The 14,954-nt window shown below is 37.2% G+C and overlaps 1 protein-coding gene across 1 annotated transcript; it reads right to left on the bottom strand.

Annotated features, from left to right (window-relative positions):
- Positions 1–4,160: 4,160 nt before the first annotated feature.
- sdc4 (syndecan 4) lies at positions 4,161–12,925 on the bottom strand. The gene is made up of 4 exons (XM_079460969.1): positions 12,623–12,925; positions 6,341–6,550; positions 5,895–6,087; positions 4,161–5,707 (listed from the first exon to the last, which is right to left on the bottom strand). Exons 1-4 carry the CDS (start codon positions 12,677–12,679, stop codon positions 5,547–5,549), a joined length of 621 nt encoding a protein of 206 aa, XP_079317095.1. The 5' UTR covers positions 12,680–12,925; the 3' UTR covers positions 4,161–5,546.
- Positions 12,926–14,954: the final 2,029 nt, after the last annotated feature.

Genomic DNA, 14,954 nt, shown 5'->3' with positions numbered 1-14,954 from the left:
GTGGCAAAATGGTTTATTTCCTCAAGTCAAATATATGGACTATTGGCAACGTTATATTAGACACCCACACAAATCATTCCAATCCCTCCAGCACCATCCCACTGCAAATACAGAACCCAAACATAAAAAATCCACCAACGCAGACAAACAGAAAAAGACGAAAGAGTGTTTGTGTGATAGAGAAATGGTTTCTAAGCAGCCTTGAGAAATGAGCGCACACATATTGGATTGTGCAGGTGAAATTCGGGGCACACACACACAAACATGCTCATCGAGGGGTGAAAACCTCAGCGCTGGCCAGCGAACTGGCACTCGCAACAGTGAACGCAGCACATTTTCTGTCCAAGATGTGTTCCCTCCGGATGTTTCGAGAAGGATGGCAAGTTAGCGTGCTTTGTGGTTTGCCCCATAACCCAGCAGCATGGAACACCGGGAATATTTCTTTACTGTCAATGTATGTCAGCGACACCCACCCACCCTCCTAAAAGCCATGCTATGCGAGTTCCTTTGTGTAGAGAAATGTGCTGTCAAGGTGTTGGACGTTGCAAAACCACAGACATTTCTCTGGAGAAATGGTGGACAAACTAAATAAAAAGAGCTCTTGTTCATGAGGGGGAGAGGGAGACCACAGCTTTGACATAGTAGTGGTCTCCAGTATGCCTCTGTCATATCTTGTCAAAATTGACAGAAAGAAATCTTCATTGTAACCCAGATGGCTTTGTGAAAGCAAACTAAAGAATTTTCACTAAATCATTTCTCCAAGAAATGTTTTATAACACTTTGAATATAACCCTTTCAAATTTTGCATAGCTACAGTACACTTTTATTAATTTTCATGACTTTGCCAAGAGCGAACGCTACAATTTTAAAATAAGACAAACTTTTCATCCTTAGGCTGAATAAAAGTTTTGGGATAAAGTGAATAGGAAGTGAGATTGGGGCTTTAGTTTATCCAAAAACACCTCTGCAATTTCTGTCCAAATTTGAATAGTTTTGTCTTAACAAACCTTCTGAAGATGCTATATCTGGAGTATCCTCAAAAAATGCTTGGTTGTTGGGTAAAATATAAACAAACTCGACAGTTGGTGTACCAAACCTAAAAATGTGAATATTTGACCCAACCGTGGGTTGAAACAATCAAACATATAGGATTGTCAAATGAAAGTTGTCTGGATGGATGGTACTTTCCCTGGTTAAAAGCATCTACTGGCGTTGACAGTATTTGTCATGAAAGTGCTGCTTATCCTGCTTTGTGTATGCAAATTATTTCCCGTACTGAGAATAATATAAAACAAGGCAACTAAATCAGACATAAGAGAATGCAGAAATGCAACACTGCCCCCTTTAGGGAACATCCAATTGCTACAGAAAGAAAGATATGATTTTTAGTAAACTGGATTTTTTTCAGTTTCAATAACTTAATCAAAACAACCCAACTGCAGTTTGATTAATGTTCATAGGATTGTGCAGTAAAAACATGATCTTTTTTTAATTAAATTAAATAAAATGCATTTATTTAAATTAAATTAATATCTGTTTTTGCAAATCACCTCTGTATATAATAATATATACTTTAAGGTTTAAGTAAGTAAGTATAAGTATTTAAGTATATTATATGTATATATTTATTTTATACATATATTTAACAGTAATTAAATCCTCTTTGAACTAAATTTTTTTTATATTTAACATTTCTCTACAAAAGAAACAATATCTAAATGGATTTTTCGTTACACTTCTATCATTGCTTTTGAAGGTCAGCAGGTGGCAGCACAAGGTCACTTCAACCCACCTGGTTCTTAAATCTAGTTTTTATGTTTAACCCTGAATGAGATCAAAGATCTATTCTAAAGTTGAAAGATCAAGTTAACGTCTCATAAAGGGAGTTAAGGAACTAATCGCAGCTCTGTATTGGAACAGTATTCCAGAATTGTCAGGTCTTGATTTTGTTTGATGTTGTTTTGTTTTGACTGGTCTTGATCAACACTGTTAAAAGAATAGGTTGCCCAAAAATATCTGGCATCATATATTTACCCTCATGTATATTTGGAATGTTTAAATGATTTATATTTTTGTCTTATGTTTTTATCTTAAGTAGCATACTTTTTAGGTGAAACTAACATGCTGTGTTATGAAACCAGTTAAACTTATCTCTATTTGCCTTTCTTATTTGCCTACCCGTCTGGTTGAGTCCTCAAATACACATCAGAAACTCACTATTATGATATGATATGATTTTCTCTCTTTGTTAGAGAAAGTATAAAAATCCAGTCACTACACTGGTGTGATGTCTTCACCATATTACCATGTTTTAGGATTATAATAAAACTATGATTAAAAAAATGGAGGATTATAATAAAATAATTTGTGGTGTTGACGATATTAGTCAGTGGTTTATCTGGTCAAACCACTCCAACAACTCACGTTCCCCCTGCTTCTTTGTTTGTGTATCTCCTAATGCTATTTTAAAGTAATGATCATATGCAAAAGGTTTTTCGAAGGAGTTACTGTATGTATGTATCTACATGTAGCTCAACACTTATATAAACAACACTTATATAACACGAACACTGTACAAATAAAGTGTGACCTAACTTTAAATCGGGAAACTAAATGCATATGTCGACTTATGTCTAAGAGCATAAAGCGCACATATTTGTTTTCTGTTTCTATAGCTCCGCCCCTTGTGTAAACAACCCTAGGCTGTACTTGAAATAGGAGGCATTCATCTTTCAGCAAGATGGCGTAATCACTGCAGGTTTAATTATTTTACAGAATGTTCCGTGAACTTCTCATCCTCACACACATGCAAATGTACTGCAGGAATCGTTCTTGTGTTATTTATTGAAATGTTCCTCATTTCACAAACTGTCATGACAATGGGCACAACACTTCTTTGTCTGTGTTCTTTGACACACAGCACACAAAACCAGAGATAAAGCAAATATACGTCATGGAAACTCTCAGGGGTACTTTCAAATGTGCGACCGAACACTGTATTGTCACCCCACATCACTTGATATGAAAAGAAATGTGGGAATTCCCACACACCTGTATTAGTGTTTTCCCAAATGTAATTTAGGGAAGTTTTGCACATTGCTAAGGGCTCTTGTTTTCTTTAAAGTCTACACACGTAAAACATGAGGCACGCCCTGTCATTAATATGAAAACATTGATAATGTTACATCATCATGGATTGTTACATAAGCAATGTTTTCACATTTAACAACACCCACACTAACCTTCAACAACAAAATGTTCTCCTTGGTGATATACGTAAGCTTTAAGCGTTTTGTTTTCTTTCCAACACACAATTCAAGTTTTGCATGGATCAACAAATTCTGTCAATGATTCTCATTGTAAAATCATAAACAGAAGTTAATGATCACGGTCTCTGGTGTGTCCAAAAATAAACCTGAACGTTTCAGTCTTAGTAAACTCTTATTTGTATCCTTCATCCTTACAGATAAAACAGTCTCTCTTCTGGTATGCTCTTTTGTTTTGGATGCAGCGCAGACAGGCATCAGCACGCTATAAAATACACACAGCTGGATTAAGTCATTTCTCTTTGGGGGTGGAATTTCCCCTTTTCAACACTGAGCCAACTGGATTACATATTAAAGATCTTCATATCAACATCTAATACTTGTACTTGATCTAAAACAACAAGCTAATTATAAACAACCGGACACTCAATTTCACACGAATGACAAATAAAACTGAAATTTTCAAATAAACACTGGACCTAATGATCTGTGAGATGATCCAAATAGACCCTATATCACTTTGATCTTAAGAAATCATACAGACACATTTATTTAACCATAAAATCTTCATTTCAAAGGACTGTGAAACATCATCTGGCCTTTTTATTGCTTCTTGATGAGTTTAAACTTGTGATTTATCTAATCTGAACCCTGGGCCACATCCTTAGGTTACAACCAAAATAAAAAAGAACATGTTTTCTTTCTGCCCAGCATCTCAATTTTCAGATCTTTTAACTTAAATTATCTACTTCATGCCCTTGAGTTGATTCAGGTGTGCTTTAGGTAAATAGAGAGGATCGTTTTAAGACTCTTCAGCCAACACTTTCAATCACCTAACCACCTCTGGGCTTTAATGTTGAAGTGACATAATAAAGTCAAGACTAGTACAGACGGTTAGGTGCATAAAATAGCTTTATTTTTAACAGATCAGAACCTGCATGTAGAAATCAATGATTCATTGACTTCATTAGATCAGGGAATTGTGATTCTTTTATCGCCACACGGCTCATCAACGTTCGTCTTAACTAATCCAGAACATCCTTCTACAAAATATAAATAGATTCGGCTTAAAAATGACTAAAAGAAATAGAAACTCTTTTACAAAAATCTGCTGAAAAACTAACAGCTTTAAACATTTTAGCACTACTGTATATATAAAAAAAACATTGATCACATGTACAACAGCTGATGGGGGGAAGCCCCGACCTGAAGGCAGGCAATAAAATATGACAGTTAAATTAATAAAAACAAAATGAGAATTAAGAACATCTACAAAAACACTGAAAAAAGACAAAAAGTTAGTACTAGCATTGGTCACTGTTCTCCAACAAAACATGAATTTGAAAGCTACAGACGTAAGTATCTGTTTAACAGTATTGTGCCAAAGCGAATACCGGGATGAGATATACGAGAATAAAAATAGATTTTGGCATTTAAATATTTGGTAAATAAAAGGCTGTCAAGAAATGGCTAAACGTACCGAAGTTTTACATTTTATTCAAATGGCTATTTACAGATCCCTGGATGGTGAATATCTGTTAGCGATGAACTTAATTTCAATCGACAACAACATGTCTGTACCTGTTAAAGTAGCTTAGCTGACAGTCCAGCAGCAATGTAGTGGATCTATTCTCTTGATTAACTTTACAAAACCACCACGGAAATTACATGTGATATCAGGAATGCACATTATCCTCCAACACCATGCTGAAACATGTATACATTTAATGCAGTACATTTCATATGTTGCTCTCCGCAGTACGACAGGATTTTGTTTCAAAGATATACCGCATGCTCTCAATTTGGTTTCACCTTTGATGTTTAATAAGAAAATTAAAATGATTTACAGCACACAGATTAAAAAAATAAAAAGAATTTCTAAACAAAACCGGCCACAGTAACCAACCCACTGTCGCACCAATCGTGACACTGAGACGGGTGGTTGAAATTGTCAGCTGGTGACCTGAACTGTTCAACCTGTGAATGCTCCTTTACGTAGTGTTTTGAAAATAATAGATGCAACGGAGCACACAAGTAAAAAGGCAACAAACTTCAGCAAAATGGTGTGTGCATAAACAAAACGACAGAAATAGCTTTTGAACGGACCAATTTGGCAACAGGCAGCCTCCTGTCCAAGTGACTTTACGATTGATGAGATTTCAATGCAAAAGTCCTGTCTGCATAATTATTCGTGTGAGGTCCTGCTGTGGTTGGTGGTGACCCGTCAAGGCGAGGCAATATGTGAGCTTATAGTTCAAAGGAGAGAGAGAATGTGTATGCTCATGCGTAGATTTCCGTGGTGGGGGCTTTCTTGTAGATGGGCGTTTTGCCCAGGTCGTAACTTCCTTCGTCCTTTTTCTTGATCCGCAGGACGAAGTGAATAAGGAGGACGATGAGGACGATGGCGAAGACGAGACCGACTGCTCCTCCTGCAATAACAGCTGTAAAAAAATACACATATGTGAGGGTCATTCAAACGTATCCAATTTTGCGTAATAAAATTAAATGTCTTCCAATACCGCTGATAAGAAAATATGGATCATGCTAACAAGGACTTAGATGTGCCTGAATTAACTTAACCTGCTTCACAAACCAGAAAGCTGTGAACCGTAAGGAAAACAGTCTTACCTGCAAGCACTTCTTTGTTGCTAAATAAGCTGTCGTCTCCAGCATGAGACATTAGCACATTGCTGGTTTCGGAAACATCAAGGTTTGGTGCTCGACGCAAGACCTCATTGTTCTTGACCAGAACCGTGTCATCGATATTGTGTTTTGTGGGAACCGGACGGGCAAGATCAGGAATCGAGTTCAAGTCTTCATCCTGGGAGAGAATGATATGGTCACCACTAAATTCAAATGGCAGTGCAGTTGGTATAATACTAGCAGTTTTCTTCTCAAATTCAATAGAGGCAATTAGATCCACTACAAAAATCTTGCCAGTAAAAATCACTTTTTCATTATCATTCATTATTTTGTATTTTTAACAGCCATTTCTACAGTATCCCAGTGATAGAATCTACTTAAATTGTTCATCACCTAGATTACACAACATGGCAAAGAAACTGAATTATTACCTCCAAGTCTTCATCTGTTATATCTGCTCCTCCAGAGCCTGACATGTCATCATAATCATCGTCGTCATCGTCATCAAGGTCATCCTCATCATCAATTGTCGGGGTGGTTTCAGCGAACTCAAAATCTCCGTTCTGAGAGTCCCCCGAGGACTCCAGGTACTCATGAGATGCTTTGTTTTTCAAAGGGACCCACGTTTCTGTTTCTCGTACCTAGAGAAGATAAAAGTGATCAAATTTATATAAAGTCGAAGTATTCGTATCGCTATTTAATTAAAGACAGTGCACATATACTATTCTTGGAAAATAATTTTATGCAGACATCAGAAAGTGAAGACTTTTTTCTTTTAACACTTTGAAGTGAAATGGATTACTTTCCAAACCTTTATCAATGGCATCATGATGACTGTGCAAACGCAATTTAAGTAATTGAGACTAATCAATTACCCTGATAACCACATAAGCAGATTCATTTGACCAAGTGCTTTGAACAGAAAACCCTTATAATGGACTCAAGCCTATTAGAATAATGTGAACTCATTGATTTATGTACCATCTATTTTCCCTTTATTTCTATGTCTTTGTCTCTCCCCCTCGAGAGCTGTCAAGGAACACTATTCGGGTACCAGACTGGTTTTTATTTTGCCTTTGCCGTGACTAAAAGCAGACTGGACAATACAGCATAATTGTGATAAAGACGATCTCAATATTATTAGTATTTGACTTAAACCAAGGGCAACTTTGTTATGTTTAATGCCAGCAACACAAAGTATTTTAATCAAAGTCAAGTATAATTTAACCAATTTACTGTAACAGACAATTTAAACTTAATTAGTCAATTATACTTGACAAGACAAAGCACATAAACTATGATACTGTCTTTATTTGCCAAAATATGCTTTAAAACCACTAGATATTTAACGTCTCACTTAACTTGAAGTTTCTTTTTTAATATATTCAGCCTTAGTTGTGGGGTCAAAAACTAAAGAAATACAACAAACGCAATTTATTTTCTTGAGGAAAAAAGACAAAAACGTTGTAGTGCTCCATCTATCAATTTTACATCTATCACCCATCTGACTGCAAGTTTAAACCAGTAAAAAACATTTACGCTGTACGCACACTTCCACTTTGTACTACAAAGCCTCCACTATTGACCTCAACGACAGAGAAGGTAGCAAGTTAGCGCAGGTTTACTGGCATTGTGTAAAATGATGAAAGAATTCACAGCACAGGGCTGAGGGTCTTTATCTGTTTCGCTCTCCTGCTCGCCATCAAAAACAGATTGACCAAATATGATTCACTGAAAAGTTGCACATACCGGCAAAATCACAACTTCTTTTGCACACTCCTGCCAGCTAACACGGAGTAACCATTCCTTATACAAATTATCAAATATTACACATATGCAGCTATTTCCCATTAAATGGCTCTGGTTACTCAAGGGAGGATTGTTTTTTTAAAATAGAGACTGGAATGAAGATTGCGGGGGCTGACTCATTTTCCAGGAAAACTAGGATCATACAAATGACATATTAAACTGCAAGTCAGCTCTAGTCTGTATTGTTGTTCAAAGCTAATAAAAGAAAATGGGAGTTATAGAGAGAGCTAGAGAAACCACAAGAGGATGTAGGGGGCGAGAGACCGACATACTTTATGGTTTTCAAATCTATAGTGTCGAAATTCCCCTACATTCAGAAATCGTCAGCTCGGGGAGCTTATAGGAAAAGAAGCGTACGAAAAAAGTACAGAGGATGTAGTCCGACAGCGCAGAAACACAACCTGTGGTTCTTTTGAACTGATGGTTAAAATCTTAGCAAGCCCCTCACTTCTTAGTAAAAAGTATAACCGAGAAATAAACCCCAACCAAACAGAGTTATCGACAAAGCTGAACTTTTGAAGAAAGTCCCTTACTTTTCTCAAACGTTTTCTGCTCTAACCTTCCGAGCAACAACTGCAAAAAATCCCCCCATAGTTGAAAGAAACATCAACATGCAAGTAGGAATTTAATAGGAGGCCGTAGCCTATTCACCTAAAATGTTGTTCTTTGTCCTAAGCTATCACATTTGCATTTGAACATATTCAAAATCGGCATGTCCAAACGCGTCACACCAAGTTAAATATCAATGGCTACAAATGCTACACGTGTCTCATACGAATAGTACAGTAGCTCTACCTAGATGCTCATCGCTTGCTAAAATCCAGACCTTTATCCTTCAAGAAAACTAATGCCAGGACACGACTGGAGAGTGTAAATTAGCCTGCATAGTTAATCTCTGCTCAGTCAAGACAAGCAAAGCTCGGAGTAAATCCCACCATCTGCTGACAAATGGTCTGGCATCTGTTCCGGTAAGTCAGACTGGGAGAGGTTAAAAGAGCCAATCACAGTATGTGACTCATCCATTACAATGTTAAACGGAATGTACTGTCAATGACGATCAGAAGATAAGACAATGTTTGAGTTTAAAGGCTAATGTTTAAATAAGCTTCAAATCTAATTTGTACAATGATGCTAAAAGCCAAGTACCTTCCTTGCAGAGCAAAGACACTGGTGACCCTGGAGCTTGTGTCAAAAAGGCCCAAATAATATTAACTGCCAGTTATGGTTTGCGGACTCTCCTTGTTGTCTTTATGGGTCACAACTAATTACAGCATTAGTCTTTAACACAAACACTTTGTCTGTCTGTCACTCACACCAATCGGCTTTACCAAAGCATTGTCTCATCTGAGCTCTTTGTGAGATAAATAGGTTCTTCCCCCAGGACAGTGGGAATGTCCTTCTACAAACTCACAAGGCAGAATTCCTTCCACCTTGACAAGAACTATTTATAGCAGCTTTTTAACTGACACAGCCAGTGGGGCGGAAGGACTCACCTGCCTGTCAAGTGGTACGTCATTTTCCAATTCCATTCTAAATTCTCACCCCAACACCTGTTCACAAGCCTGATTCATTAGGGCATTTGAGGGAAACATAATTGATCATTCATTCAAAACCAAACATAAAAGACTATTCAGCAACAGTGTCATCGCCCTCTTTTCTCTCCCACAGGAAGTGTGAACGTATTTTCCTTGTATATGTTAGTGGCTTTTATTAATGAAGATTCTCACCGTGAGCTCAAAGCCTTTTTAATACACAATGGACTCTTCTGAATAGCCTGAACAATCAGTATTGTGTGCTCTGGCCTATGTGTGAAAACATGAAGCAGTCTGGGTGTATAGCAAGACGTCTTTATGCATTTTGAGACTCGCTGCCGTGATTGGTTAAAACCTTAAATCAAAATTAGATGTATTTTGATGCGGTGAATACTCAAGTGTCATAACATCGCTGTTATCTGTCCACATTAGATTGTTTCTACATGTAGAAACAGAGTATCCAGAAAAACAATTTATCCACCGTATGACAGTTTAAAAGTACGGATTTTGTCATCAAAACTAGTAAAGGAACTAAACTAAAACTATTTAAGACCATTATGTTTTTACAACAATTAACCAAATTTCTAAGCACATTTTATATATTAAATAGGTTTTGTATTAAGAAATGAGGGTGGGGAAAAAATGTTTCAAAACAGTGTCACATTGCAAGAAATCTCTGTGGTTTATTTTGATCTTCATGCGGACAATAACGTGTCATTTTTGTTTTGATTTCGGGGGAAGTATCAACTACACAGTTTTGGCAGATTTCCTCAGTATCACCCATAAACTACACATCAAAATGCCACTTTACCTCCAAAACTAGACCGATAATAATACATGGAATACAGGAAATTGCAAGCTAGAATCGGGTGTTATAAGATGAGAACTGTGTGTTTGTATTGATATCAGATGGGTGATTAGACCCACTGGAGTCTGTGGACCTGACCAACACCCAGATGGGTGTTTCCTTGAAGAAGAAGGTATTTTCAGGAACACAAACATTTACACTTCAAGATAAGACAAAAGGTTTGATGGAAAAGTCACTGCGTGGGGGGGCCGTGCAAGTCAACTTGCTAAAAAGATGACTGAATAATGATTCAGACGTCAGAATACGATGACAAGCCTAAGGGCAAAAGTGTTAACACAAGCATGCAATCATTTGGTCAGAGATAACAACAAACCCTTAACACTGTACTACAAAAAAATTTTTAGCTCTCCACACCGATCAATAGAAAACTTAAAAAACACCAGTAACAAGTAGAGGTGCTGTTAAGAAGGACAGCTGGTGGCTGGTTTGGCATCAGGAGTTCCAAGGAAAGCCTGGCTGGCATATGGTGAATAGCCCCACAAGTAAACTGCTATGGATTTAAAAACTGTTCCCTTTTCAGGGCCTCTAGATATTCCTTTAGACTTCCACACATCAGCTTTTTGGCGTATAACAAATTCAACAAAAATGGTTTTTACGTGCCATGTTGCACTATGAAATAAACGACTAAAACTCTTTACTTCGATCGCCCAAGCAGAAAATAAAACCTTCCTGCTCACTGCCAACATTCCATCCACAAAAGTGATTTAATAGGCCACTGGATAGCAATGTCAAATTCATTACCTCCTGGCGTTGGTATTTATCATGTTCATTTCTCTTCCTTTCAACGGCCATTCGAAATCACCGCACCCCCAAAATAATTAATTGAATAAATAAAGTAACCTGATTCAGGTGCAAATCACCTCATGCCTAATTCATGACACCTAGCATAGCTATTAGATGCATAATAGCTCCCAATGAGAGAAAAGATCACGTCTTTATAAGGAGAAAGCAAGAAAGGAATTAGAAGAATCTTGTGTATAATCTGACACAATGTGTGTTCATCCGAGGGCCGTGGATGTGTGCCAACACCAATATACTCCCAAAAAGGATCAGAAAAAGCAATAAATGTAACCTTGCTTCTGGAGACTCACACTTTTAAACACAAGGAATTTGAAAAATGAAAAATGATGACAATTTTAAGTGAATGCGTCATTTTCAGTTTAAGACACACTCCTGTCCAGTGGCTAAAGAGGAGGGAACCAGGATAAAAGAAACGGATCATTTAAATCCATCCAAGTGTGCAAAATCCCAAAAGAAGACTGGTCAAGGTCAGGAGGGGTCAAATTCCTCAGGAAAACGCAAAAGAATGGTGAAGGAGGAGGGGAATGAAAGGATAACAGGCACTTCAGCTTGATTTTGAGGAATGTGCCAGCCTTCTCTTGCCTCGAAAGACAAGGATTTTGTGCGAATCTTGTTTCTACATTTACTCACCTGGGTTTAACCACAACATCTGATGCACATATGAGCTACTTCTCAATGAATTCATCTCTACTCTATTTTTCTATGGATTACAACACGAAGGTGCAACGTGAAACCTTCATGGGGCAAGGTCAAGATATTACCCCGCAAACACAAACAATAACCTACATCTGCTTGCTTTGACGTGAAGACACAAATCTGGTTGACAACACCTTTCCATTAGTCTCATAGAATGGAGCGTTTTGGCTCAACGCATTTGCATTTTGACTTTGTGTGTGTGTGTGTGTTTGTGTAACCGCCTGGCCATGCACACTGGGTGGCATTTGTCTTCTGTTTCAGCCCAACTCCCCACTCGCCTGCTGAAAAGACATCTGCACCCAGCTATTCTTCTGAATTATGAAAGAACAGCACGACACAAAGCCGTGGCATCCAAACCACAGGTGTTTCAGTGACTGGGTTAAAATGAAAAGGAAAACTAAACCTGGTGAACTGACTGATCCATTATAGTGTAATGGATCCTGTCTAAACCAAATTTACCTACAGGCAGAAAACTGTCACATGAAAGCCATTGTCACTTTATTGGGTAACTCAACATCTAGTTTCGGCCCAAAAGCCCAAATCCTACTGTTAAATATGTTACACACTGCTTAAAGGAATACACAAAATAACACAATGTTAATATTATTTACAGTGCAATCTTTAAAGTCACTGGAGCTGCGCGAGACATAGTCAATAAGACATTAAAGACAACAAAGTTTGGCACGGGCGTTGGGGATATTAAATTTAAGTACAAAATGTTAATTTAAACCTTATTTAGTTTAACAAATAACAATGAAACGGAACAAATACGAGAAAGACCTTGTTGTTTCTAGTTAACTTAAATGCCTGTAGTCAGAGGGCTAACGCTCGTGCTAACACCTCAAGTTATCGCCCTCACTTTTTCTTGACCGAAATTTATCTACGAAGAGCCGAAAGACCTACGATAACTTAGGTTTTACTTTCGATACGTGTGATGACGGAAATCAATTAATGAAATTAACAGTCTTTCGCTTCATTTTCACGTAATGTAACGTTGAGTTACTCACCGACTCCGCGAAAACAGCAGCCGCCGACAAAACCAACATGAGGTAAACTTTCAACATCTTCTCTTCGAATAAAATGCCTCGCTGAGGAAAGTTGTTGACAGTTTCAGAAAGAAATCACTTTACGAAATAGAGAAATATTGGTCCTTATTAAATTAGTCCTCTTTAATGACGTTTCGTGTGTCTTAACGCGCACTTCTTATTGTTATCCTCGGAAACGGTAAGCTGTAGACTGTGTAATGATTGATCCCTGTGATTATATTAACCAGCCCATAGCCCCGCCCATTCTCATGCCTGTGGCCAATCGGGCGTTAGGAAACACGTCACGTAATTTACGGAAACTCCTGTACGCAACTGGTTTTAAAAGAATACTTTTTAAATGTATGGTATCGTTATTATCCGCAGATTCACAATGGAAAACAATTAAATAATATTGTGTTTATTATGATTATATGGTTTTGAAGGGAATTTAACAATTTATTAACTGAATCAAAACCGTGTCCTCTAAAGTTTTAACATATTAACAGATAACAGAAACTTAAAATTGTTTACTTGATAACTAGAAATACAGGCTGTTTGAAAAATGAAAACGAATATGTTTTTGGAAAGTTGAATGACGTCAACTTCCGGAACTTGTGAAAGTACTTCCCCCTTGCTTTCGAGATCTGTGGAAAAACCAAAAGGATTATTAGACGCCTCCGTTTTTCGTTCCGTTTTATTGTCATAACGAAACGCAGCATTCATGGAAAGTGTCCATGAAGTTGAGCTGTTTCGTCACGGATTCAACGGCTTGCGTTTCCACAAAGAAGGCGTCAGTTCTTCACAGTCACAGTCACGTTGAAATGTCTCCGTAGGACTCTTATCACGACATTTCTATTCTAGCATGACTTTGAACTTGAAAACACTCTTAACGTGTTACAACATGACGTTTACCGCAGAGGAAGCACACTTTGTCACACTTTACACTTCAGACCACTTTATTAAGTTATACTCCTTAATTGTGTAGTTGAATTAGAAATATAATATGTAAATTGAAAAACTTTAATTTCCAGCCTGTCTCCTCAATAATTATAAGTCGTTATTTATAAGATTGATTTAAAACAATGCATACAATGTAACAAAAATTACTCATCGATTTGATTTCAATAGTATACTACGGATTCAGGGCTGCCGTATTTGTAGTTTACAGATGAATCATAAAAACAACTTATCATTTGAGAAATAGTGACTTGAGTTATGTGCTTACACAATGTTTCTGTTCATAGCGTTTTCCAGTTTTTTAGGACTACAACGTGAATCCCTGTTTTTTCATATCTACCACATACTTCAAAGATTTCTAGACACCAACTGTTTGCTGTCCTGTGGTATACTGGTCTCTACACTGAAACCGTGTGTGTTGTGAAATGTACCAGCTGCGTAATTGACCTGGTGCTTTTGAGGCTTCAGCCTGTTCTGTTTAATGAAGTGAGAGTAAAGCCCAAGCTGAATTTAGTCTTGGTTTGTTTATTCTAGACCAAGAGTAACTTGAGGATTTTATACAACCCAACGAACAAGTTTGTCTGTCCTGAAAAAGCTGAAGTCTACAAACATTGTGTAGCCTTCACAATGAGGAGAGAAAAAAATGTAAAATGTTTTGGGAAAAAATAATGCTAATTGATAATTCGCTTTAGTTAGCAATGGCAAGGTCATGGGTTCGATTCATAGAAAGACAAATATCAAATGTATACCTTGAATCTATTGAACTTATAAGAATAAAATAATTATCTGTAGTGTAATATAAAAAGGCTCTAGATGATCTAGCGTGCACAAGCAACATATAAAGATGGAGAACTAAAATGATTATATACACACGTGGCCTAACATTATGGCCTGGGTGTAGCAAGCTGTTTCTTAAAACTATTTAGTTTTTTACATTTGCATTTAGTATTTAAAAGCAGATGCTTTTATCCAAAGCGACTTACAAAGCATTCAGGGAGCAATAAGCGATATGTCATACAAGAGCAATAGTACGATAGGTGCTAATAAAAAGTTACTAGTTTCAACAAAAGCATGTTTTTTTAAGAGAGACATTGTATTATAGTCAGGCTAGAATTTTTTTTTAAGAATCAAGTCAACACTGATGTAATACTAGTTATAGTATTGTGCAAAAGCAAACCTCATTATTGCATCATGTAATGACTGAAAACATTGTGGTCAGTTTTCAGACATTTCACAACTGCATCGCTTTCAATAGCCATTTTTTTCAAGCGGAGCAGATCACTTTGTGACTCTCGTTTGTGTGTATAATACAACCCAACTCAAGAACAACCATGCAAGAGTTTGGGCACTGGCAGTA

Source organism: Barbatula barbatula (genome assembly GCF_947034865.1).
Source record: "Barbatula barbatula genome assembly, chromosome: 7".
Taxonomy (NCBI): Eukaryota; Metazoa; Chordata; class Actinopteri; order Cypriniformes; family Nemacheilidae; genus Barbatula; species Barbatula barbatula.
Note: the sequence above shows the minus strand (reverse complement) of the source record. Positions and strands in the feature narration are given on the sequence as shown.